Source organism: Gymnoscopelus microlampas (genome assembly GCF_963454915.1).
Source record: "Gymnoscopelus microlampas genome assembly, chromosome: 8".
NCBI lineage: Eukaryota > Metazoa > Chordata > Actinopteri > Myctophiformes > Myctophidae > Gymnoscopelus > Gymnoscopelus microlampas.
In genome coordinates, this window is record NC_139945.1 from 1,289,282 (window position 1) to 1,315,677 (window position 26,396).

Sequence of the window (26,396 nt, forward strand, 5' to 3'; positions counted from 1 at the left end):
GGAAATAGGTGATGTGACATGTTGTTGTGAGCTTGTACATCAGGTATTAAAGACAGTCATGAAGTGAAGTATTATATTAGGTCTCAAGTGGTTAAAAATGACCAATAGCATTAATTTATGATAGAAAACTGAACTGAATGAAATATGGAGATACAAGGTGTCAGCCCGACAGTAACACTATTCTATTACAGTTTACACATTCACATATAAAATGTGAAAACTGTTGGGTCAATAATATGCAAATGATTTCTCATTTTTAGCTTTGATTCTCTCATGTAATTTGAAACAAAATAATAAACATCTAGTTTTATTTTATCTACACACACATAATTGGTTGATGTCAGTGGTGTAAAGTAACTAAGTACATCTACTCAAGTACTGCAATTAAACTACAATTTTGAGGTAATTCATTATATCGAAGCAAAATATTGTACTTCTACTCCACTACAATTATTTGACCACTTTAGTTACTAGTTACTTTGCAGATATAAATGATTACATTATTAAACATACATTAACCACTTCATCCCTATTCTTCAACCAATTCAAGGTTATACATACAGTAGGCTATTTGAAAAAAAAAAATCTACAAGCTCACAACACGTCACATTGTGACGCGTTGTGAGCTTGTAGATCTGCTATTTTCAAACATTTTAGTACTTTTACTTTTGGTACTTTAAGTACATTTTGATACCAATACTTTTGTACTTTTACTCAAGTGACATTTTGAATTCTGGACTTTTACTTGTAACAGAGTATTTCTATATTGTAGTATTGATACTTTTACTTAAGTAAAACGTCTGAGTACTTTTTCCACCACTGGTTGATATCCAAAACGTTTGTTGCCAGTGTTGAATATAACCAGTGGTGTTGTGGAGGCCAAACGGGGAAGGACGGCGTTTGGCCAGTAATATCTTCACGTGCACAGCGCACGCACGGTCACAGTATGGTGCACGTGCGCGCCCCCTAGACCAGCCAAGTAGGCCAAACAAATGGCTGCTATGCATGAAAGGTTTGGCGGTGAGCGTCCTGCCGTCCTCATACAGTACATACACGGTATAAAAGCTTGCTTATGGCTGTCCATCGATTTCGATGATGACGTTGCTCCAGGAATGGGTTATTGAGGGGGATTGCGGTTGTGCCATTGCATGGGTCACCAGACATGTCGACCCAAGACAGGTCGACCAGCCGCGATTTTGAGACAGCTCGACCCAGATCGACCGGGTCTGGTTGTCTGAAGTAGTAGCTCTGTGTAACCCCTAGAGGGTAGTAGAGTACAAGGTACAAGGTTACGGTGAGGGAGGTCCTGAGTATATATCTGTGTAACCCCTAGAGGGTAGTAGAGTACAAGGTACAAGGTGACGGTGAGGGAGGTCCTGAGTGTATTTATAGTATATTTAAGAGTAAATATTGTAAGCATGCTCCCCCAGTTGCATACTTTTTTTTAAAGAAGTGTTATAGTATATTTAAGAGTAAATATTGTAAGCCTGTTTTGTCCTCCTCTCCTCTAAAATCATTTGAAAGTAGCAGATCTACACTAGTTGCCATCATTAAACACAACACAAGAGGTGAAATGAATTAAAGTAACTGTTCTTTTATTTGACAAAACAGGGCAGTGTGAAACAATTTCAATGATTGAAAAAAAGGTCAAAAATAGTAGTATATACAAAAAAATGTGAAATAAAATGTATATTACAAAAAGGCTGAGTCTTTGTGCACTATTTCAGTCATACTATCAAAACAATTTCAATGATTGAAAAAAAGGTCAAAAATAGTAGTATATTACAAAAAGGCTGAGTCTGATCGAATGTGCACTATTTCAGTCATACTATCAAACTATCAAAAATAGTTATATACAAAAAATGGGGGAATAAAAAAGAGAAAGGAGACCAGGCTAGACCTCGCTGTCCGCTCTTGCCAGTCCGACCCCGTGTGGCATCGTGTTCACCTCAGCAACAGCTGCCAGCAGCTGGGTGATGTCCAACTCCTTCATTGCATAGGCATCCCATAGTTTCACCAGTTTGCCCTGTGTGTCCTTAGTTTTCTTTCGCTGGTAGCGTGCCACCATATCCATTGTGACGAGACGTTGTAGGTGTGAGATTGTACCAGCTTCTTTGTACAACAACGACACAAGCAGGTACAGATTCAAGCTTGGCCGCTGTGCTGCGTTGTTGAGTCTGTAGTGCCATCCCTCCACGTCGTTGTTGGTTCGGATGGCTTGTCGGTAAACGCACCACTGCTGTGGTTTCCACTGGCCATTCATCCAGGTGTCACGGATGTAGTCCACAAGAGGTTCTAGCCGTTCTGTCGACGTCGATGTGTGGCGATTGAATGCGTCTACTATCTCACCGGCCGGGATGTAGGGCAAAGCAAACAATTGCTTGATGAAACTTTTGACATGTTTACACCACACTGTCCAGAGATTGTGTGGCATAGCAGCAGACATGCTGTGCTTTTAAAGACGATTTCAGGAGACATTTGCATACCATTAATTGACCATTAGGCGAGAGGTGTGAGGTGTGAATCTATGTGTGTATCAAAGGTGCTGATGAAATGGGCCATTGGGGATGGATGATTGGGGAGGAATGTGATTGATGTTGTTGATGGCCAGTGTCTCTGTGTTTCTACATATTCACCTTGTAAACAAAATGTAAGTAAGATGAAATATGCAATAGAAATTAAATCCCAATTACTCCCAATTACTCAGTGTGAGTACTCAGTACGAAATGAAGTTGCTTTTTGGATATCTCACACAACACTATTTCAGAACAGGATTTACTTTGCAGGATTTATTCATTTGATTATGGATTTTTAGAACGAAAGAACCGTCCCACAAAGATTATTTTGGAGAGTGCTGGCAATGGCATTGGTTTGAATTCTATTCAGACATTGTGTCTTGTGAAAAACATCCCACTGTTGTTTGGTGACATTACTCCTGCAGGGAACAAAAACTGGAATTTGTTACTGTTGCTACCTCAAATAATGAACATTGTGTTTTCACCTTCTCTCACTCTAGGCATGACAACATATTTAAAGCATTTGATTTTGGAGCACCACACACTATCTAAGCATTTGTATCCACACAGAAATGTAATACTGAAGCATCACTTTATGATCCATTATCCATCTGCTATATAAAGATTATTTTAAAAAATTCAAAAACATAACAAAATCACTGGCTAAAAAGCATCAGATGACCATTGCTCATCACTGGGAAACCTCCATTCTCAAGCACAATGAGTATGGGCCAATCAAACCTTTTTCCCTCAGTTGTGAAAATGTGGTTAACAATTCTAATCTTGAAATGATCTTGTCAAAAGAACTTTAAAGGGACATTAAGCATGTATACAAGTCTTACATCCATCAAGCTATGGGGATGAATGATGGTGCTGATGATGGCTGATAGCCTTAGGAATGTGATTGATGTTGTTGATGGCCTGTGTCTCTGTGTTTCTCTGCATATAGCTGCATTCTATATACAGTTTTAACTTTAAAGGGACATTAAGCATGTATACAAGTCTTACATCCATCAGTGTTTGAGGTGATGAAAAGGAAATAGGCTGAAGCTAAACATTTATGATAGCCTATCCTTCCTTAAATGTATAGCTCTCATTATTAACATTAAAAAGATATGCCAATAATAGAAATACCAGATCCTTTAGATTGATTGAAGTTTGCACAGGAAAAGGTACCAGTACAGTACATGAGTTTACTGTTACAAGGTCAACTAAAATGATATAACCAACCAAAAAAGCCTATAGTAACTGTAGTTACTAGTTACTTTCCATCAGTGTTTGAGGTGATGAAAAGGAAATAGAGTGCAAGAATAATTGTCAGACAACACAGAGCTGCTGCTAATGTGTAGACTGAACGTCACTTTATGACTGAATGACAAAATAATCATTTCCATAACACATACAAATAATATAGTGTATTCAAAGCACAGCATACAATCAATAAAGGCATTACCATTATAACTATAACTTCTTATATATCAGACTTTTATACTTCATGTGATTATTCACAAAACCCCTAGGACAGGTCTTACTCTGCTATGCTGTGACAGTACAAGCATACATGTATACAAGTCTTACATCCATCAGTGTTTGAGGTGATCAAAAGGAAATAGGCTGAAGCTAAACATTTATGATAGCCTATCCTTCCTTAAACAAGGACACGGTCATATGCTGTGTAGCATACATATTCACCTTGTAAACAAAATGTAAGTAAGATGAAATATGCAATATAAATGAAATCCCAATTATAATATTTGCATCTCATATACGACAACACTGACTGAGCTGCTGCTAATGTGTAGACTGAACGTCACTTTATGATGTTCTGTAAACGGCCTCTGGGTGGCTCCCTTTAGCTTCCATTAGCCTCCATTAGCTTTGTAACGAGTGCAACAAAAACACCAACAGTCCCACACCAATACAGTCTTGAAGCTAAAGCATTCATAGAAACGTATTATAACATGGCAACTTTGCACTTTACCTGAAAAGGGGAGAATAAAGTGAGTGCAAGAATAATTGTCAGACAACACAGATTGAGGATCGCCAGGCTGAACCAATTGATAATAGACACACTGTAAGGATTTAGAGCTGAGGTAAGGAGGTGTCTAATGGCTGTGCTTGAAAGCCTTATCACATCAAGAAGACAATAGGGCTTGAGGTAAGGAGGTGTCTATCTCAATGGCTGTGCTTGCTTGAAAGCCTTGACAGACAAATAATAATTCTTTGGTAAATCAATGTACATATTATTATTATTATGTCTCTGACTCTTTCCCTCTCTCTCTCTCTCTCTCTCTCTCTCTCTCTCTCTGTCTGTCTGTCTGTCTGTCTGTGTCTGTCTGTCTGTCTGTGTCTGTCTGTGTCTGTCTGTGTCTGTCTGTGTGTCTGTCTGTGTGTCTGTCTGTGTGTCTGTCTCTGTCTGTCTCTCTCTCTCTCTCTCTCTCTCTCTCTCTCTCTCTCTCTCTCTCTCTCTCTCTCTCTCTCTCTCTCTCTCTCTCTCTCTCTCTCTCTCTCTCTCTCTCTCTCGGTCCGGGTCGAATTTGGGTCGAGTTGTCGGGTCCAAGCGGGTCGACAGCGGGTCGACCGGTCCGGGTCGACCTGTCTTGGGTCGACAGGTCTGGTGACCATTGCATGTGACTGTGCAGGCCAATGCGTGACCCGCATGGTTTGCCACATGTGGGGCAGATGAAGTCCACACATGAGAGGGGGGCCCCTGCAGCACGCTGGTGTCGCTGCACACGTTGCTGCTTTCTCCTCTCTGTGGTCTGCTCCTGGAGGTGTGCGATCCCCTCGTGACTGGTGGTGCGCCAGGTATGGCGATCAGCAGCCAGGTCTTCTAGTGCCGAGGGTTGGATAGCACAGCGCTTCAGGAGGGTTTTTATGTGGTCCTTGTAGCGTTTCCGCTGTCCCCCGGGAGACCTACAGCCTTCCTGGAGTTGGCCGTAGAGGATCTGTCGGGGGAGCCTCTGGGTGGGCATGCGGATTACATGCCCCACCCAGCGCAGATGTCTTTGCGCAAGGAACACTTGAATGCTGGGTGTTTGGGTCCGGTCATAGATATCCACATATGGGACCCTGTCCTCCCAGGTCAGACCCAGGATCCGTTGTAGGCAGCGGATGTGGAATCTCTCCAGGATTCTGACGTGCCTTTGGTACGGGGTCCAGGCTTCCGAGCCATATAGCAGTGTGGACAAACAGACTGCTCTGTATACAGCTGCCTTGGTGGAAACTGTCAGGTTTCTACTGAGGAAGACCCTGGTTTTGAGCCTGCCGAATGCAGCAGAGGCTAAGCCAACACGGACCTGGATGTCATGGTCGATGTTACATGTGGGGGACAGGACGCTTCCGAGGTAAGTGAAGTGTGGAACGATGGTGAGCTGCTGGCCATCAATGTTGAAGACAGGCACTTCTGACTGGTGGGTAGAGTGTTGCATAATGACCTGGGTTTTTGATATGTTGACCTTGAGTCCTAAGGCACTGTATATGGATGAGACCACGTTAAGTGCACGTTGCAGAGAATCTGGCGTGTGGGCAAGGAGAGCACAATCGTCAGCATACTGAAGTTCAAGGATGGTTTGTTTTGTGGTTTTGGTGAAGGCCTGGAGGCGCCGGATGTTGAAGAGACTGCCATCCAGCCGGAACTGTATGTGAATGCCGTCTGTGGGTCCCAGAGCTTTGTGGGAGAGGAGAGTGACTGCTGAGAGGAAGAGGTTGAAAATGACAGGGGCTAGGACACACCCTTGCCTGACCCCCACTTTCACGTTAAAAGAGGGGGATAGCTGGCCTCCGACGCGAACACAAGCTTGCATTCCTTCGTGCAGTTGTCTCAAGGTGTTGAGGAACTTTGGCGGGATCCCCAGCCTTCCCAGTAAGTCCCAAAGGAGATTCCGGTTGACGGTGTCAAACGCCTTGGACAGATCGATAAAGGCGATGTACAGATCCTGGTGGTGCTCCCGGCACTTTTCTTGTACCTGCCTGGCTACAAAGATCATGTCACTAGTGCTGCGATCTCTTCTGAACCCACACTGGGACTCAGGCAGGATGTTCTCGGAGATGTGAGCAACTAAGCGAGAGAGCATGACCCGGGCAAGTACCTTTCCAGCAACCGCAAGCAGGGAGATTCCTCTGCTGTTTCCAACGTCGGCTCTGTCACCTTTCCTCTTGTAGATGGTAATGATGGTGGCATCCTTCCATTCCTGGGGGATGGTTTCAGAGGACCAGATGATGTTCATCAGTTGGTGGAGCCGACGGGTGAGGAGGTAGCCACCATGCTTCAGGACCTCAGCTGGGATTCCGTCGGGGCCTGGGCTTTTGTTATTTTTCAGGCCCTTGATGGCTTTGTGTACCTCAGTGAAGCTAGGCGGGGAGTCCATATGTTCAACAGGGGGAATTGTTGGGAAATTGGCAAAAATGTCTTGGTCAGAGGGGTTTTCGGAGTTGAGAAGAGTGTTAAAGTGCTCAGCCCATCTATTTAGGATCTGGTGTGTGTCCTTGTAGAGGGTGACTCCGTCTGCCGATCTGACTGGGGTTATGTTTTTCCTCTGTGGACCATATATGGATTTGATGGCATCATAGAATCCATGGGAGTTGTTGGTGTCAGCATAGAGTTGGATCTCGCTGGCTTTCATGATCCACCAGTCATTTTCCATGGCTCTGAGGGTACGCTGGACTTCGGCTCTGATGGAGGAGAGTCGAGTCTTTAGTGTGATGGATTGTGGATTGGCCAGGTAAGCAGCGTGGGCTTTGTGTTTTGCCTGGAGGAGTTTATGGATATCCGGTGCACTGTTGTCAAACCAGTCTTGGTGTTTACGCCTGGTGAACCCTAGGGATTCCTCTGCTGCCTGTTGGATGGCAGTCCTTATGGTGTTCCAGCAGGTGTTGATGTCAGCGTCCAAGTGGGTATCAGGGATTGCAGACAAGTTTGCTGCAAGCTGTGCCCTAAGCTGGTCTACAGAGTGCCTGGATTTGAGTGCTTCACAATTGAGTCTTTTGTTTGGTGGTGTTTTCTTCAGTTGGGGACGGATTTCAATCTGAAATTTGGCTCTGATCATTCGGTGGTCAGTCCAGCAGTCCGCTCCACGCATGGCTCTGGAGATTAGCACCTCTTTCCTGTCTCTACGACGGGTGATGATGTAGTCGAGGAGGTGCCAATGTTTGGAGCGAGGATGTTGCCAGGAGGTCTTGAATTTATCCTTGAGCTGGAACAGGGTGTTGGTGATGATCAACTGGTGTTCAGAGCAGAGTGAAAGGAGGCGTAGTCCATTATCATTTAGCCTACCAACGCCGTGCTGACCGAGTGTTCCTGTCCAGAGCCCACTGTCAGAGCCCACCCTCGCGTTAAAATCCCCGAGGAGTATGAGCTTGTCGGTGGGAGGTGTTCCATCTATGGCGGAGCTTAGGGAGGCATAGAATGTGTCTTTGCTCTCGGGGTCTGCATCCAGGGTTGGGGCATATGCACTGATAAGGGTGACATGGCGGTTGTTGGTGAGTGGTACACGCCACGTCATGAGCCTCTCACTAATACCCACTGGAGACTCTGGGATCTTGTGAAGCAGGTTTGTTCTGACAGCAAAACCCACTCCATGTAGGCGGCGGGAGCCTTCTGGAAGACCCTTCCAGAAGAAGGTGTAGCCTTCTCCCGCCTCCGTGATTGAGTCTTCCCCATGTAACCGGGTTTCGCTCAGGGCGGCTATGTCGATGCCGTATCTGTTCAGTTCATGTGCAACCAGTGCTGTTCTTCGCTGCGGGCGGCAGGAGAGATCACGCATATCCAAGAGTGTGCGGACGTTCCATGTCGCTATTGTGAGGGGTATTTTGGTTTTCTTATATATTTGTTTTCGACCGCAAGAAGGGATGGCCCGGCAGCTGCGGTAGGCTGCCCGGGCGGAGAGGAACAGACCATTTTTTAGGCCACCTTTTCTAGGCCCTTCCCATTTCAGGGTGAGCAGGGTGGAGCTGCTCAGTCACGTGCGAAGCTGCCGGGGAGACACGCTGTTCCATCCCGTGCTACAACGACCATCACTCGCACGCCGCCTACGTGCAGGGTTGGGCTAGATACTGCCAGTCACATCCTTGACCTGTACCAGCCGCCCTTCCCCATCGCCGCAGGACTTGAACAGGGATGGGGGAGAGGAGCGGGGGGGGGGGGGGTTGGGTGTAGGGGGGAGCAAAGGCCTGCGCAGTGAGTTGATTAGAGTGGTCGTAGGGCTGCGCATTCCCTACTCACACTGTCTTGTCTTGGCCCCATGCGACGTCCTCCAGTGGCATGATGAGCTCATGACGACCTTCTGTCGCGTGGGGTTGCAGAGGACTGCCAGAACACCGGTCTGTTGGTGACTGCCTAATGCGGGTCTTCGCCACAGGTTTTTCTTTAGGGGTTTTCTCCCGTAGCCTATAACCAAAAGGTTAGCCAGTAGGCACTGGCCATGAGATCCCATGCTGTTTGGCCTGAGGCTGCAAAGCACACAGTTACCGGGGACTGCCACGAGGAGGCACAGCACAGGTCTTGGTGATGGAGAGGCTATGTACTGGCGAGGAAAGACTTACGCATTCTGCTTTTCCATCGCTTGGTTCTTAGTTAGCTAGCCAGCGGCAGTTCCTGGAAGCGAGAAGCAGCAAGCAGCAGGCATGCAACACAGCAAGCAGCAAACAAGCATGCAACTGTACTATCCGAGGGTGGCTGCACTAGACGCATCACATCACCCTGTGGGTCATACCCACTAGCTCATCTGGCAGCACACACACACACACACACACACACACACACACACACACACACACACACACACACACACACACACACACACACACACACACACACACACACACACACACACACACACACACACACACACACAGCACTATGGCTTCATGTTCATTAAGTTAAATTCTTAACCCTCGAAGGGAATAGAATCCGACATCATGTTGAAAACTTGGATAATGCCCCATCTCTCAGCTGAGAACCAGAGCACCAGCGATGCATCTGTAGTGTCAGAGAAGCCCTGTAAGAGTTGGTGGAAGCTCCCTGGAATGTTGTGACTAATTACGTTGAAAAAAAATGTAAGTGATGTAATGTTGTTCAATCTCTGAAGCTCGTTTTTTTCTTTTTTCAAAATAAAGTAGTTCAAGTAAACACAAGTTGTCTGATTATTTTAAGTCTACTTTTGTGTTTGTGTGTTTGTGTGTGTGTGTGTGTGTGCGTCACATAACTCAACAACTGTCTGACCGGTCGGTTGAAGGGAGTAATGTGGAGAGTGGGAAGTCGGTCAGAATGGTTCTCAAACAATACAGATAAATACACAAATGCCCATATATGGAGTGTCATAATTCTGATGAAACTCCACATTCTGCTCTATGAGGTCAATAGCCTAGCCTGGACTCCATATTTGGGCATGCCTCACAAATAACTCCATATATCGGCATAAAAAAGACAGACAGACAGACAGACAGACAGAGAGGTATGATGGGTATTGCATAACTGGAAGGGGCATTGTTACCACGTTACCAACGGCATCAGCCTGGTTATAATTAATGCAACAGATTAATTATAACCCCCGCTGGCCTACCAGTCACAGGAACATGAAACAAGGGAATGGCTGCACTAACCAACATGAACACAGTCTAAGTCTACTCACTTGAGAGTTTCCAATCCAGAGAAGTTCATCAGAACAGATTCCGGCAGAACGTTGAATTTCAAGTCTAATTCTCTCAAATGAGAAGGATTAGAGCTGATAGCCGAGGCCAGAACTTCACAGCTTCTCTCTGACAACCAGCAGTTCATCAGTCTAAATGAAACATAAAACACCAGAAGTTTCATCATCTGCAATAAAACCCATTATTCTAGATGGAGAACCTGCTTACAACCAACTATTAGAGGACCTGGTCAGGATGGACTGTCAGGGTTTTAGAGTAGAAAGACAAGAGCTGTAAAGAGCAGGCAGACAGGAGTAACAACCTAAATAATCTTTACTTAATCTTCCAACATGCAGGTAATAGACAGCAACAGGTTGACAACAGATGATCAAGCAAACAGAGAGGACAGAGTTTATATACAGTATTGTATACATGAGACCTAACAGGACAAAGGACACTAGATGGACAATTTAAGACAAGTGAAACTAGTGATGTCACAGACACAGGAAGGACATCTGCTGGAGCAAAAGACATTACAGACCAGTGGTGTAAAGTAACTACATTTACTCAAGTTCTGTACTTTAGTACAAGTGTAGGTAATTTTAATTTACTTGAGTACTAGTCCATGAGCCAGAGCCACAAGATTGACAAATGATTACCGAAAGAGTGGGCAAAACCAAACCTATATAAAATTGTTCATAGGTCAAAATTTAAAAAAGAGTTATCATAATGAAACTTCCTGAGTTGATTACTTACATGAAGACAATGATTTTTCGTATTACAAGTTTTCTGAAATTGTATATTTAAATATGCAAATTATGCATTAGGAAAATATGTCCACATTTGCATAACTTTCCAGAATCAACATTGGAACATTGGACAAAGCCAGAGTCAACATACTTATTTCATTTTGTTAAGATGTCGGAGTCAAAGGTTTTTAACGATGGAATATTCAATATCTGGCTCAATTTTGGGGCACTGGCTCATGGACTAAATGCATAGTTGTAACAGAGTAAAATAAAATTTGCTTTAAAAAATATATATTCAAAGATTTGCACATATTTCCAAAAATAGTAGATCTACAAGGTCATAGCGCGGCACTTGGTGCCGCGCTATGACCTTGTAGATCTTTTGAATAGCCAATGAAATCTTAAAATAACACACAGATGCGTTCCCGGTCTTAAAGGGTTAAACTATATGTTAAACTATATCCGATCTACAAGCTCACAACACATCCCATTACTGCCTGTTTTGAGCTTTTAGATATTTTTTTTTATTATCATCTATTTTCTAAACATTTGGATACATCTTGAAAAATGCAAACATGTTCTCTTATGGGGGTCCCCCGCAGAACATATTTTCAGATGCAGCAAAATACATTCAATTTGGGGGTCCTTGACATGAAAATGTTTGAGAACCAATGCTTTAGAGCATGGGTCTTCAACAGGGGGTCCTGGACCCCTAGGGGGTCCTCCAAGTTACTACAGGGGGGCCGCTAAATCTTTTTGTGATAAAAACCTTTTCTTTGTTTTTTTACATTAAACACTTGAACTCTAGGATCCCTATTCTAGTTGAAGCCAAGCGTCAACGCTTGTCTGTGACTCCTCTGTTTGCCAGCTCTGTTGTAGCTGGATCCCTGGACCTCACCTCACCTTGCCTGCCCAACCAGCTAAACTTTAGCTTTAGTTCTGGCCTATTTCTTTGTTTGATTTTTACCATTTCACCTTTCACCATTTTTGTATTGCTCTGCTTGGCTGGCATTAAAGACTTAGATGTATTACATATTGTTTGAGTCTGCACTTGGTTCGACTTGACTATTCAGCATAACAAGAAAGGTAGAAAGGTAGAAAGAAAGAAAGAAAGAAAGAAAGAAAGAAAGGGGGTTTGGGTTATTTTTTGTAAATTGTTAATTGGTTATTTTGGTTAATTGTAATTGTAACACATACTGTAGTCACTGTACCTTATCATTATTCTACACAAAGTGTTTCTATGATATCAACCTTATTCACACTCTACAAATAAAGCATCACCACAATATTAATAGTATAATCACATGATAAATAAATTATGAAAATAATGGTTGTAAATTAATCTGACCGTAAAGTCTCCAGTCTACAATGAGGACTCTTCAGTGCATCACACAGCAGATCCAGGGTCTTCGGGTCCTTCAGGTCCAGTTGGTTGGAGCTTAAGTCCAGGTGTCTTAGATGGGATGGATCACAACTGAGAGCTGAAGCCACAACTTCAATGTGTCTCTTCTGGAGGCGACAGCCAACAAGTCTGTAATGACAGATTAATGTAAAATCAGAGATGATCAAAACAGATCAGTCAAGTTCACTGTCAAGTTCAGTTAATCCTTTAAGACCGGGAAATAATCTGTTTCATTTTATGATTTCTTTGGCTATTCAAAAATAGCAGATCTACAAGCTCGTAGCGCGGCACCGAGTGCCGCACTACAAGCTTGTAGGTCTGCAATTTTTGTCTAAAATCGTGAAAATGTGTGCAACTCTTTGAATATATATATATTTTTAAAGCGAAAATGTTTAACTCAAATCTTTGCCTCTGGGGGTCCCTGGAACAAAACATTTTGAGATGGGGGTCCGCAATCAAATACATATCTAAAAATGTTTTCTAAATCCTAACAGTATGTTGCTATATCAGTGGTGCTCCAACTTCTCCATGTCAAGGACCACACAAAATTGTACGTATTTGTCCGAGGACCCCATCTCAAAATATATGTTGTCCCAGGGACCCCCCCCCCCCCCAGAAGCACAGATCGGAAAAGATTTGCACAAATCTTCCTCGATTTAAAAACAAAAACAAATCCAAAATAGCAGATCTACAAGCTCGTAGGGAGTGCCGCGCTACGAGCTTGTAGATCTGCTATTTTTAAATAGCCAAATAAATCTTAAAATGACACACAGATGCGTTCCCGGTCTTAATTAGTTAAGTTAGAGATATTCTATGTAGTTCTCCAGACATTAACAGGATGTCAGTAAGAACAGGGAACCTGAGAACAGAGAAGTGGAAGACAGATGGAAACTTTTCATGCCCAGACCCGCCAAAATAAACATATTTGAACTGGGGACCCCCAAAAATAATCATATTTGAACAGGGGACCCCTCAAAATAATCATATTTGGACTTGGGACCCCCAAAAATAATCATATTTGAACTGGGAACCCACCAAAAAGAAAAATCATATTTGAACTGACAAGCACTTCATTAAAGTAATTGTAGGCATTACATTTAGTTTGACTCGGTTCCACAGATAAATATTGTGAAAATAGCCGATCTACAAGCTCACAACAATCTTGAAAATAGCCGATCTATAAGCCGATTTACAAGCTCACAACGAGGCATAGCTGAGCTTGTAGATTGGCTATGTTTGCCTCTTTCTTACGTATTATTTGACAATTTGGCCCAATTTGGTATTAAAAAGGTCTTAAAAGTCCTTAAATTGTAACTTTATAAATGTGCAGATACCCTGTATACACTTATACTGTATGTTGGTTTGTTTACTGTTGAGTGAGAAAACAATGTTTTTCACATTAAAATAATCATCTGGGGACCCCCCAAAATAATTCAGGGACCCCCTGGAGGAACCACTGTACTACAGCATGTAACGTATTGATGTATACAGTAACTTGGTAATTCCTCATTAAAGTGAGTAAACCTCAGTAATGACCATAAGCTCATTGTTTCAAAGAGCATCCTCTGTACACCTTCACTAATGCTCTCCTTGGTTTGACTGTTGCTACACCTGTCAACCTTTCACTGACACCATGACACACACTGGCATGTCAATCACTGTCAACTGTTTCAATGAGACAATCTAAAGGAATTCTGTAAGTCACTGACCTCACTGAATGTGTCTGAGAGAGAAAGAGTGTGTGGCGCGCGCGCACACACACACGCACGCACGCACGCACGCACGCACGCACGCACGCACGCACGCACGCACGCACGCACGCACGCACGCACACACACACACACACACACACACACACACACACACACACACACACACACACACACACACACACACACACACACACACACACACACACACACACACACACACACACACACACACACACACACACACACACACGCTTGCAGGAACAGAGTGAGGCATGTGTACAGTTATACTGTCTTGTGACGTGTTGTGTCTGTTTAATTCATTATTAAGTCTGCTGTTTGTAGACTTGGACGTTCCACATTCACATCACTTAATCATTTTCTTCTTCTGCACCTACAGTAGTTACAGTTGGTGATCAGGTGATGTAGGATTGGACTTAGTAAAGGATGAATTCCCTCTGATTCTAACCTCATTTATGGTACAATTATTGTCTCAAAAACAGAACACAGCTAGTAAAGATAAATGAATCACTTTCCTCTTTGATCAGGACTAATGTTGGAGCACCTCAAGGCTGCATTACATCACCTGTGTTTTTTACATCAGAGCTTCTCAAAGTGGGGTCTGAGGACTCCTGGGGGTCCTTGAGGGGGTTCCAGGGGGTCCCCGGCATTTTGTTTTTATATATCATCAAAATCTGTCTAAACACTTTAACCTTAATCAGCTATTTGAAAATAGCAGATATGCAAGCTCACAAAGTGTGTGATGTGACGCGTTGCGAGCTTAAAAACAATCTTTAACACTTTTGACACATTATGGAATATGTTTTAAAACATTTCAACAACACACATCTTGTTTTGGGGTCCCAGGCACAAAATGATTGAGGTGGGGGTCTGCAGCAAAATATTAATTCATATATTACATAATTAATACAATACATATTAATTTATATAATACATATTAAATAATAAAATACATATTCATTTATATAATTTTTGAGAACCGTTTGAGAACCGCTGATTTATATTAAACAGTGCAGAATGCACCATTGTGATCAGTGTCTTTTGTAATGTGATGATGAGAGGTGGTCTCTCTCTCTTGATTGTGTGTGTGTGTGTGTGTGTGTGTGTGTGTGTGTGTGTGTGTGTGTGTGTGTGCGTGCGTGCGTGCGCGCGCGTGCGTGCGTGCGTGCGTGCGTGCGTGCGTGCGTGCGTATTATTATGAATGAATGAATGTAGTATATGAGTGAAAGGTGTTCTAACATGTTAATATTCACATGACTACTAACCTGGCTGTTGTGCAGTTCCTCACAGCTGGGACCAGTCTCAGTCGCCCCCCCATGTCTGTGTTGTATTTGTCCAGGTCCAACACCTCCAGAACCTTCTCTGACATCTGCAGCATGGAGGCCAGAGCTGAACACTGGGTCTCAGAGAGTTCCTTCCCTGATCTGCTCTCTGACTCCAAGAATTGTTGGATTCCCTGACTTAATGAGGGGTCGTTCATCTCCATCAGACAGTGGAAGATGTTGATACATCTGTCAGGAGAGAAGCCGCCGCCATCGGCGTTGTCGTCAGCGTCTTCAACAGTGCCCATCTTCTTCAGGTTGTTGATGGCTCTCTGGATCTCCTCTGGACTGTTCTCTGTCTGACCCAGCAGGCCTCCTAACAGACTCTGGTTGGACTCCAGTGAGAGACCATGAAGGAAGCGCACAAACAGGTCCAGGTGACCACTTTTACTCTGCAGGGCTTTTTTCATAGCAGCCTTCAGGAAGTCAGACATGGAACTGTCACGGTTGTAATAAAACAGGAATGTCTTCACGACCTCCATGTTCCTCTGTGTGAAACAGTGGAACAGGTAGACTGCAGCCAGAAACTCCTGGATGCTCAGATGAACAAAGCAGTAGACTGTTTGGAGGAAGAACACATTGTCTTTTTTGAAGAATGTTGTGCAAAAGCCCATGTTCTGCAAGTCCTTGTTCACATCAAGACCACACGCTTCCAGGTCTTTCTGGTAGAAAATGATGTTGTGTTTGTCCAGTTGGTCAAACGCCAACCTGCCCAGCTTCAGAAGAACTTCTCCTGCATCCTTCATGAGCTTCTCTTTGTCTGCCTCATCTACTGCAGAATTCTTCATCTTCTCCCGCTGGGTCTCAACCATCAGGAAGTAGCAGTACATCTCAGCCAGGGTTTTTGGCAGCTTGACTGTCGTCCCCATGTTCTGCACAACGGTAGCACAGATCGAACAGAAGACTGGGATTTCACACATGGTATAGATGATCTTTGATTCTTTGATGTGTGAGTACATTGAGCTGGCCTGGTTCTCATCACTGAACGTCTTCATGAAGAACTCCTTCTTCTGGTCATCTCTGATGAACCCTCGTACTTCTGTCATCCTGTTAACATACTTCTTAGGGATCTGTTTGGCTGCTGCAGGCCGTGAGGTTATCCATATCTGAGCAGAGGGAAGCAGCGCCCCCTTGAGCAGGTTTACCAACAGAAATTCCACTGGGTAAAATTGCGAAATGTCAATGAAGCCACAATTTGCACTGAAATTGAACTTGAAAAATGTTTCATCATATCCATCCATAACAAACATAACTTTGAAGGGGCTGTTGTTGTAGTCTACTGACTTTTGCAATTCATTGAAGATGTAATTAAGAACGTCTTCCTCAATAAATCTGGTTTCCTCGATGCAGTGGTGAATTAGCTTTGCCAAACTAAAGTTTTGTCCTTTGAGCAGATTTAACTGGCGGAACTTGAACGAGAACATGAGGTGTGGATCTTTGGGAAAACATTTCCTAGCCCAATCAGAGATAAATTTGTGAACGAGGAAAGTTTTGCCAATTCCTGCACAGCCAACGGTCAGCACTGTTCTTTTGTTTCTTCCAGAAGGGTCTTTGAAGATTTCACTGAGTTGTATTTCTTTTTCCTCTCCTGCCTTCTTCATCTCCATCTGTCTGACTTCATGATGACTGTGGATGTCTGTGACTTTGATGTCTACATTGTAGAGCGGGATGAAGATGTCTTTAAAATTGATCTCAGTTTGAGTGTCTGTGGCCAATGTTACACTTAGACAAGTAGTATTCATGTTGTGTTGAAGCATGTCTTCATAGTCAGTGATATGAAGATACCCTGATGTTTTCACCAACAGACCTGTAGTGAACAAAGTCATTCCATGTTTAACAGCCTTGCCCAGAGAGAGCGAACCCCTCTCTATCTATAATGATAGTAGAACTAGTAAATGGAGGCTATAAGCACAGTGTAAAAAGCTGGATTTCTTCTCAGAGGCCTTTTCTATGATTGCTGCCAATTAAGCACGACCGCTTCCCCATATTCTTCTATAAAACAATTAGGAATCCCCAGCTCCAAGTAGGAGTGTCCTTCTAGACATACAGTGTTAGTGAACAAATCCATTAGAATAACTTTGTGTAATGTTTCTGTACTGACCTTACCTTAGATCAAGTAAGACAACTAATGTTATACATTAATAACACCTGTTATTTTCACACACACCCACACACACACACACACACACACACACACACACACACACACACACACACACACACACACACACACACACACACACACACACACACACACACACACACTGTAACACTTACAGTAGCCTACATGGAAATATGTTATATTATTTGTTACATTGTTTGTTAAGCTACTGTGTGACTGTCTGCAAGTTAATTATTTAATTGTGGACAATGTGTTGAACTGTGAGCCCACATTCCAGACTGTAACTGCCACATTAGATATGTGACTTCTGTTGAGCCTTTATTTTATTTTGTTATTTCACACACACCCCGCCCCACCCGCCCGCCCGCCCACCCTTACCTCTCAGTTTGGAGGCTTTGTCTTGTCTTGCCTTCTCGTCTCCTGCCAAAGCTGAGAGGACTGTGAGACAGTGAAAGGTCAGTGTGGAGACATTAGAACCATTTTCATCTTCACAAATGTTATAATACATAGATGGATGGATTGATCTTAATAGAGATTGTAAAAACGAATGAGTTCTAGATTTACTAGTTATCTTCTGTTTACAGTATAAATACAGTATGAGTTCTAGTCTTACTAGTTATCTTCTGTTTACAGTATAAATACAGTATGAGTTCTAGTCTTACTAGTTATCTTCTGTTTACAGTATAAATACAGTATGAGTTCTAGTCTTACTAGTTATCTTCTGTTTACAGTATAAATAAAGTATGAGTTCTAGTCTTACTCAGTATCTTCTGGTTCCAGTATAAATACAGTGTGAGTTCTAGTCTTACTAGTTATCTTCTGTTTACAGTATGAATACAGCATGAGTTCTAGTCTTACTAGTTATCTTCTGGTTCCAGTATAAATACAGTATGAGTTATAGTCTTACTAGTTATCTTCTGTTTCTAATATAAATACAGTATGAGTTCTAGTCTTACTCAGTATCTTGTGGTTCCAGTATAAATACAGTATGAGTTCTAGTCTTACTCAGTATCTTGTGGTTCCAGTATAAATACAGTATGAGTTCTAGTCTTACTATTTATCTTCTGTTTACAGTATAAATACAGTATGAGTTCTAGTCTTACTCAGTATCTTCTGGTTCCAGTATAAATACAGTATGAGTTCTAGTCTTACTAGTTATCTTCTGTTTACAGTATGAATACAGCATGAGTTCTAGTCTTACTAGTTATCTTCTGGTTCCAGTATAAATACAGTATGAGTTATAGTCTTACTAGTTATCTTCTGTTTCTAATATAAATACAGTATGAGTTCTAGTCTTACTCAGTATCTTGTGGTTCCAGTATAAATACAGTATGAGTTCTAGTCTTACTCAGTATCTTGTGGTTCCAGTATAAATACAGTATGAGTTCTAGTCTTACTATGTATCTTCTGTTTACAGTATAAATACAGTATGAGTTCTAGTCTTACTCAGTATCTTCTGGTTCCAGTATAAATACAGTATGAGTTCTAGTCTTACTAGTTATCTTCTGTTTACAGTATGAATACAGCATGAGTTCTAGTCTTACTAGTTATCTTCTGTTTACAGTATAAATACAGTATGAGTTCTAGTCTTACTAGTTATCTTCTGGTTCCAGTATAAATACAGTATGAGTTATAGTCTTACTAGTTATCTTCTGTTTCTAATATAAATACAGTATGAGTTCTAGTCTTACTAGTTATCTTCTGTTTCTAATATAAATACAGTATGAGTTCTAGTCTTACTCAGTATCTTGTGGTTCCAGTATAAATACAGTATGAGTTCTAGTCTTACTCAGTATCTTCTGGTTACAGTATAAATACAGTATGAGTTCTAGTCTTACTCAGTATCTTCTGGTTCCAGTATAAATACAGCAGTACTGCTGCCACCATGATGCTGATGATCACTGGAATAACAATCACTTTCCTTCCTCTGCCTCCATCTGTAGGAATGTCCCTCTCTGAAAGACATGATGATAATAATAATCAATGGAGGTATAAAACACATAGAGCTGATGTTATGAATTAAGCAATATTACACAAGAGGGTGTGCTTTACCGTCATTATTGGCACACCAGTGATGCGGTCAGGAACGAGGCGAAGCCGAGTTCCGCCAGCATCACTGAAGTGCCAATAATGTAAGGTAAAGCACACCCTCGAGTGTAATATTGTGATTATACAACAGTTACCAACAAAACACATCCAAATGTATTCATATTGTGGGGCAATTAATAATAAAAATGTTTAGCTATTATCCGTTTCTCTGTAAAGAGAAGAGTTTTTGACTGAGAGACATTAAATAGTCCCTGTAGCACCGCTCTGAGGCACCGTCTCATCAACACAGCTGAGCTATCAATGCTTGCGCAGTGGAATGAATTCCAGTAGGCTATATGCTCCGTCGTACGACCGTGTCACATGGCCAAAATAACTGATCTACAAGCTGACAATGCGTTGCGATGGCGACGAGTTGTGAACTTGTAGATCGGCTATTTTCGCCGTGCGATACCTGGCGACGTGTTGTGAACTTGTAGATCGGCTATCTTCGCCGTGCTGTTTGTTTTCGTCTGTTTGTTTTCCTACCGTGGGACAGCGTGACGTCACAGCACAGCTGTGCCATATATGGTCTAATCAGGTGAGGACTGCAGTGCGGAGTGATTTATTAATGTGATTAGGCCCGTGCTATCATGCTGGTTTGAAGCACGGCTAGATAGCTATTTCAACCAATCAGATTGCTTGGTCGGAACTACCTGTTGTATAATTAATCTTCATGCCTTGACAGATGTCACATTAATGTCATAAAATCAGTCACTTCATTGACATGTTACAGGAGACAACCAGATCTACCAACACATTCTATCAAAGGGTCTTCTTCAATGGTCGCACGCACGCACGCACGCACGCACGCACGCACGCACGCACGCACGCACGCACGCACGCACACACGCACGCACACACGCACACACACACACACACACACACACACACACACACACACACACACACACACACACACACACACACACACACAGTAAACTACATACCTTTGTAAAGCAGGTTGAGTTGTGGACCACTCTGCTCCACACTGAACACGTTCCTCACTTCACAGCAGAAGGTTTTAACGTTGTTCCCTTCCTTATCGTTGTAGATCCTTGTCTCCATAGAGTTGGGTCCAGTCCATTCCCGTGCATCGTACTTCCAGCGGTAGCTGACCTCACCTGACTCTGTGACGTCTCCTGTACAGTGCAGGATGCAGCTGCTACAGTTAGAATCACAAGGTATCTTGATGGCCAGCGTTGGCTTTGGGACTTTCTCTGTGGAGGACACAGAATGAAGACATGTCAGAGTTACTGAAAGGAGACGATATTATCATGGATTGAGTCAGGGCTTGATCAACCCCGGCTGGGTCACCTGGGCGAGGGTGTATGTTGGAACACCCGAACCACCCGTTGACCCCAGACTACAACACTGATGATACGTCCCAGGTGCATCCATGTGATGTTTTTACATTATAATCCTTCATTCTCTAATAAATGTATCAATACATAATAATAATAACAAGAAAACATCCTTCTATACCACACATTCAATTCAAAGGGACAGGACAGGTATTGGTAATGTGTATATTATGATAGACCCATAATGACAGAATTCATACTTACTCATCTCTTTAACATTGTAAGTCTTGTTCTGAGCTCGACCGTTTATCTCCACAGAATAACGTCCAGTGTCTTCCATGCTCATATTGTTGATGACCAACCGTCCAGTTTCTTTATCCAGTTGTGAGCGGTTTCTGAGTGTCCCGTAGTAATCCACATCAGGACCAAAACCCTGATACCATTCAGCTGCTTTATTGGGACCATGTTTCCACAGGATGCCAGTGATGGGTTCAGGAACAGAGCTGTTATCTGGAAGCAGGTGAAGGACTCCTTGTGGTGGAATGTATATCACATCTTGTTGGGCTGTGGGGAGAAACTTATTACAGTCAAGTTGAACAGTAAAAGCAGCTGGTAACGAGATCTAGTAGAATGAAAAGCACTAAAACTAACCAAGTTGAGATAATTACAGTTGATTTGTGCAACATGAAATTGACATTTGATCGAACATGAAATGCTAACGAAGCAAACACTGTGCACAAACACTCCTTGGAGGCCAAGGAAGAACCTCTGTTACATGTGTCTGTTATAGCGCCACCAGGAGGCTGATTTATGCAAAATATTTTTTAAAATATTACTCCTACAGATTTTGTCCAAACATCACGCAAATCGGTACACACTATCTCTATATATAGTTATGTGATCAAGACGGATCTGTCAGATTTTTCATATTCCTTCCTGATTGTCTAAGATTGGCTTCCAAAGTTCGCAGGAGTGGCCCGCTTTGAACAAAGTGGCCCGCTTTGAACAAAATGCCTCTAATCATTAATGTGGCGTCCAATCGCCGTGAAAGTCGACGAGGCGGAGGAAGTAATGCCACACTACATTTTTACAGTTTAAACAGTAAAATATGAACAAATCTATAATATGTACATTGAAACTATACACACAATAGGATGCCAGGTGTGACCTGGCATCTGTCTACATAACATGCCACCTAAATTATAATTTAGCTTTGCATAAACCTGGAAGGTCGTCAAGGCTAGTTCAAGTGCAACAACTACACTTTAGATACCAGCCCCCAAAAAATTAAACTCACCATAGAGCACCGAAGTCGGGCGTCACTGCCACTAGAGGGCTTTATTTTTTTGTGTTAAAATCCCCATTTGGGAATCTTTGATCACGTCATAAGAACTGTGTTCTAAACATAAACACACCACCCTGGCGTTTTTGTCAGGGGGGTGGCTCTGCATCGTTTATGATATTCATTTATATTTGATACAGCCTATTTCTGGCGAAAATGGAATTAATTCTGCTTTAAAAGTCTTAAGATCTACTACTTCCGTGTCTGATATCACTGTCCCCACAGCAGCCACGTTCATGGGAAATGTAGTCTTTGGGTCGTTTGACTCGTTTCTAGTGTTTATATTGTGTTACTCTTTGGGTAAATGTGTACATTTACACCTTCAGTCGATGCTTCATATCCATATGAGTAAAAACACCAGGGTGGTGTGTTTATTTTTGGAACACAGTTCTTATACGATGTGATCTAAGATTCCCCAATGAGGATTTCAATACAAAAAGTAGAACCAGCGGAACAGCGCCCTCTACTGGCAGTGACGTCAGGACTTCGGTGCTCTATTACCAATATTTACAAGCCACTGTACGGGAAAAAACAAGGCAAAAGTGAAAAGTCGCTGATAATAAACAGACTTGGCAACACTGAAGACTGGACACCCCTAGTGCCCACTCCTCTGGGAAAAAAGGGCCCAGATTTTCCCCAGTGCCCATCCTTCCTGTATCCATTATTATTACAGCATTATCTTATGTGTACACTTACTGTAGAACTAAATATACACAGCCCCTCCCTTCCCTAGAACTATGCTGCAGCAAATAATTGTAATAAGCTGTATAAGGTACTGTTGGCCAGTGGTTCCCAAACTGGGGGTTGGGACCCCCATGGGGGTCCCCAAATTATTTGGGGGGGTCCCCAGATGATTATCTTAATGTACAACCACTCATCAGATAATAAACCAACATACAGTATAAGTGTATAAAGGCTACGTGCACATTTATGAAGTTAACATGTAATGACTTTTAAGACCTTTTTAATACTAACTTGGCCACATTGACAATTATTAAATAAGAAAGAGGCAAACATTTTGAAAATAGCAGATCTACAAGCTCAAAACGCCTCGCACTGCGAGGCGTTTTGAGCTTGTAGATCTGCTATTTTCATAATGTTTATCTGTGGAACCGAGTCAAACTAAATGTAATGCCTCAACTCCTACAACTCTGAAAAGTTTGGGAACCCAATTGCTGTAGGCCGATGGTTCCCAAACCTTTCAGGCTGTGACCCCCCAAAATAATATTTTAACTGGGGACCCCCCACCCTGACAAGCAGGAAGGGGGGAATTGTAGGCATTGCATTTATTTTGACTCGGATGCACAGATAAACAATTTGAAAATTGCAGATCTACAAGCTCACAACACCTCACACTGCGAGGCATTGTGAACATGAACATGTAGATCTGCCATTTTCCTCTTTCTCACGTAATATTTGACAATTTGGCCATTTTGGTATTAAAAAGGTCTTAAAAGTCCTTATAGTGTAACTTTATAAATGTGCAGATACTCTGTATAAACTTATATTGTATGTTGGTTTATTATCTGATGAGTGAGAAAACTATGTTACACATTAAGCTAATCATCTGAGGACCCCCCACAATAATTTGGGGACCCCCCAGTTTGGGAACCCTTAGGCTCCACAGACATTACACTCTGTCTGGTTTTGACTGACTACAGTTATTCTGGGTGTGTAGGAAGGCTTCTGAAGAACACAGGGATCAGGATCAATAGTTCATATTCATTGTTTGACTTGTTCAGAATTGGTCATGGTTCTCATGACGCTCCTCTGTCACAAGCGTCATGGAACTAGCCTGGGATCCGGCCCGCTTCGCTACGTTCGGCGGACTTTTTTTTTTAAAACGTCCGCCGAACGTAGCGAAGCAGGCTGGATCCCAGGCTATCATGGAACCACTTGGTCCTGGTTTAAGAATTGTTTAGATTCACAACTCATCTACATAAACGTTCACATTTCAAATATAAAGTGTTGACCCCACGGCCACGGATGTTACAAGTTGAGCCGGCAAAGGTTCTAAGTACTCGTATCTTCTGTATTGTTCAATAAAAAGCTCTTTAATCCGATCGCCGGCCATTTTCTCCAATGCTTTCAACTATGCGACACTACTGGTTGGGAGGTGTATTGCACTCTGATACATTACAAAAAAATAATAGAAAATGGCCACCGATTGGATTCAAATGCTTTTTATTGAACAATGCGGAAGATACGGGTACTTAGACCCAGGCGTTTTAACTTGTTACATTTATGGCATGGAGGTCAGCACTTTATATTTGAAATATGAACGTTTATGTAGATGAGAGAGTTGTAAATGTAAAAAAAAATTGAAAACCAGGAACAAGTGGTTCCATGACTGTCATATCATGACAATCATCGAACCACTTAATTGTGCCTGGTTTTTGACATGTCTACATTAATAACCCATACAGCTACATAAACGTTCAGCCCTGAAACATGACAGACGAGCGTCATGTGAACCATGACCATGGCTACATCGACTTTAAACGCTTTGCCGTTTTTAACGTCACTATATGACGCCATTTGCTGGGTGTGTATGAATACATGAGGATAGAGGAACGAAGGATAAAACATTTCTTATTTTTTTCCCCCAGACTCACATTTCTATTACATTAAAGAAAACGTCAGTCTGTAACTGCACGTTGTATCGTCGCTGTCGGGCAGAAACCTCGCGTATCTCCATACTTCGAAAAATCCCCCCCCCCCCTCAGCTTTGGACAGACAGCGAATATGATAATCTAAAGTAAACTTTGTACCAACCTGTCACAGATGTGTTGTAACAACAGCTGGTCCATAACATGTAGAGATAAATCACCATCCATGACTTCAGAGTCCACAGAGTGACATGGAAGTAACGGTAAGAGACAGGGTGAGCCGCCATCTTGTCTCGTTGTTCCTCCTGAAGAGTTTGGATTAAACTTTGTTTTTACATGAAAACACAATTTACTTTCGATTTCATCTGTGACCTATTACACTGTGAGCCAGGCCAGCAGATGTCGCTGTAACCTCACAAACCCAGGCTTTCCAACAACAGCCGAACAGCGGAGGTTTCCATTCCAACCTGACCAGTGAGATCCGGTCTAAAGCCCGCCTTCCGTATCTGGGGATTTAAACGAACACATTGCACGAACATACAATTTCCGTATCCGGTTTTACACCCAGACCGGATAAGTGATCTGCAAGATGAACTGATCCCAGTCTAGTCGCTGTGAGTGACTGTTGTGTGCGTTCTTCAAAGTAATGTTTATAAATAAATAAATGCGTTTGTAGGTTACATTCATAGGACAAATATTATATATTACAGGTACTTTGAGATTATATATATATATATATATATATATATATATATATATATATATATATATAAAATAATATAGTATGATTTAAATTAATATGATATATGATATAATATAAAATAATATAATATATTGTAACACACTTTGGATAAAATAAACTTAGCATTGTAATGAACTGAACTGCAATGAAGGAGGAGACTCGTCTTGTTGATTCCACAGCAGACCAAACTGTTCTTCATTTAGTCAAATAAAACACTGTATGCGTGGCTTTTTATGCTTATTTAATGTGCAAAAACGTTCCTGCAACACTTTAAAATAAACATCCTGCATCCAAGTCATTTTCATTTAATATATATTTTTAAGGCAAATATGTGAACTCTGTAACAACTTCTGGGGGGTCCCTGGGACAAAATATTTTGAGATGGGGGTCCACGGCCAAATACATATCATTTTTGAGAACCACTGATATTATAGCAACACTCTTTCTTTTTTTTTTCAAAAAACTGTTAAAAATGTTTAAAATGCATTTGTAGAATCCCCCCAGAAGCAAAGATTTGAATTACAAATGTTTGCTTTAAAAAAATGGATATAATCAAAGACCCACGATTTTTCCAAAAGAATTGCAGTTGTAGATCTGCTATTTTTTAATAGCCCGAAGAAATCAAGAAATGACAGAGATGCGTTCCCAGTTTGTATGGGTTCAAATAAATCATGGAAGTAAATTTGTTATTTAAAAAATGTAAAAATAGCGTAATTATGGTAAAAATGGATGGATCGTTGTTTGATAGCTAACAGGACACGGGTCATTTATTTTTGACAAGATGACAAGACAACAACGATGACAAGAACAAATAATGTTTTGTATTATTTTATTACAAATGTAC

General features: G+C 42.1%; 1 protein-coding gene across 2 annotated transcripts in view; it reads right to left on the reverse strand.

Annotated features, from left to right (window-relative positions):
- The window catches only part of LOC311050364 (NACHT, LRR and PYD domains-containing protein 3-like), a 27,320-nt gene extending 2,210 nt beyond the window's left edge, over positions 1 to 25,110 (reverse strand). Inside the window, exons 1-8 of one of the 2 annotated variants that reach the window (XM_084064391.1) lie at positions 24,977 to 25,110; positions 21,124 to 21,423; positions 20,506 to 20,775; positions 19,309 to 19,425; positions 17,849 to 17,899; positions 15,292 to 17,155; positions 12,243 to 12,425; positions 10,148 to 10,297 (exon numbers count right to left, since the gene is read on the reverse strand). In XM_084064391.1, the coding sequence (XP_083920517.1) occupies positions 10,148 to 10,297; positions 12,243 to 12,425; positions 15,292 to 17,155; positions 17,849 to 17,899; positions 19,309 to 19,425; positions 20,506 to 20,775; positions 21,124 to 21,423; positions 24,977 to 25,097 (3,056 nt within the window). In that variant the 5' untranslated portion in view covers positions 25,098 to 25,110. Of the gene's footprint in view, positions 1 to 10,147; positions 10,298 to 12,242; positions 12,426 to 15,291; positions 17,156 to 17,848; positions 17,909 to 19,308; positions 19,426 to 20,505; positions 20,776 to 21,123; positions 21,424 to 24,976 lie in introns of both variants that reach the window. The other variant, XM_084064390.1, reaches the window with a different exon arrangement.
- Positions 25,111 to 26,396: the final 1,286 nt, after the last annotated feature.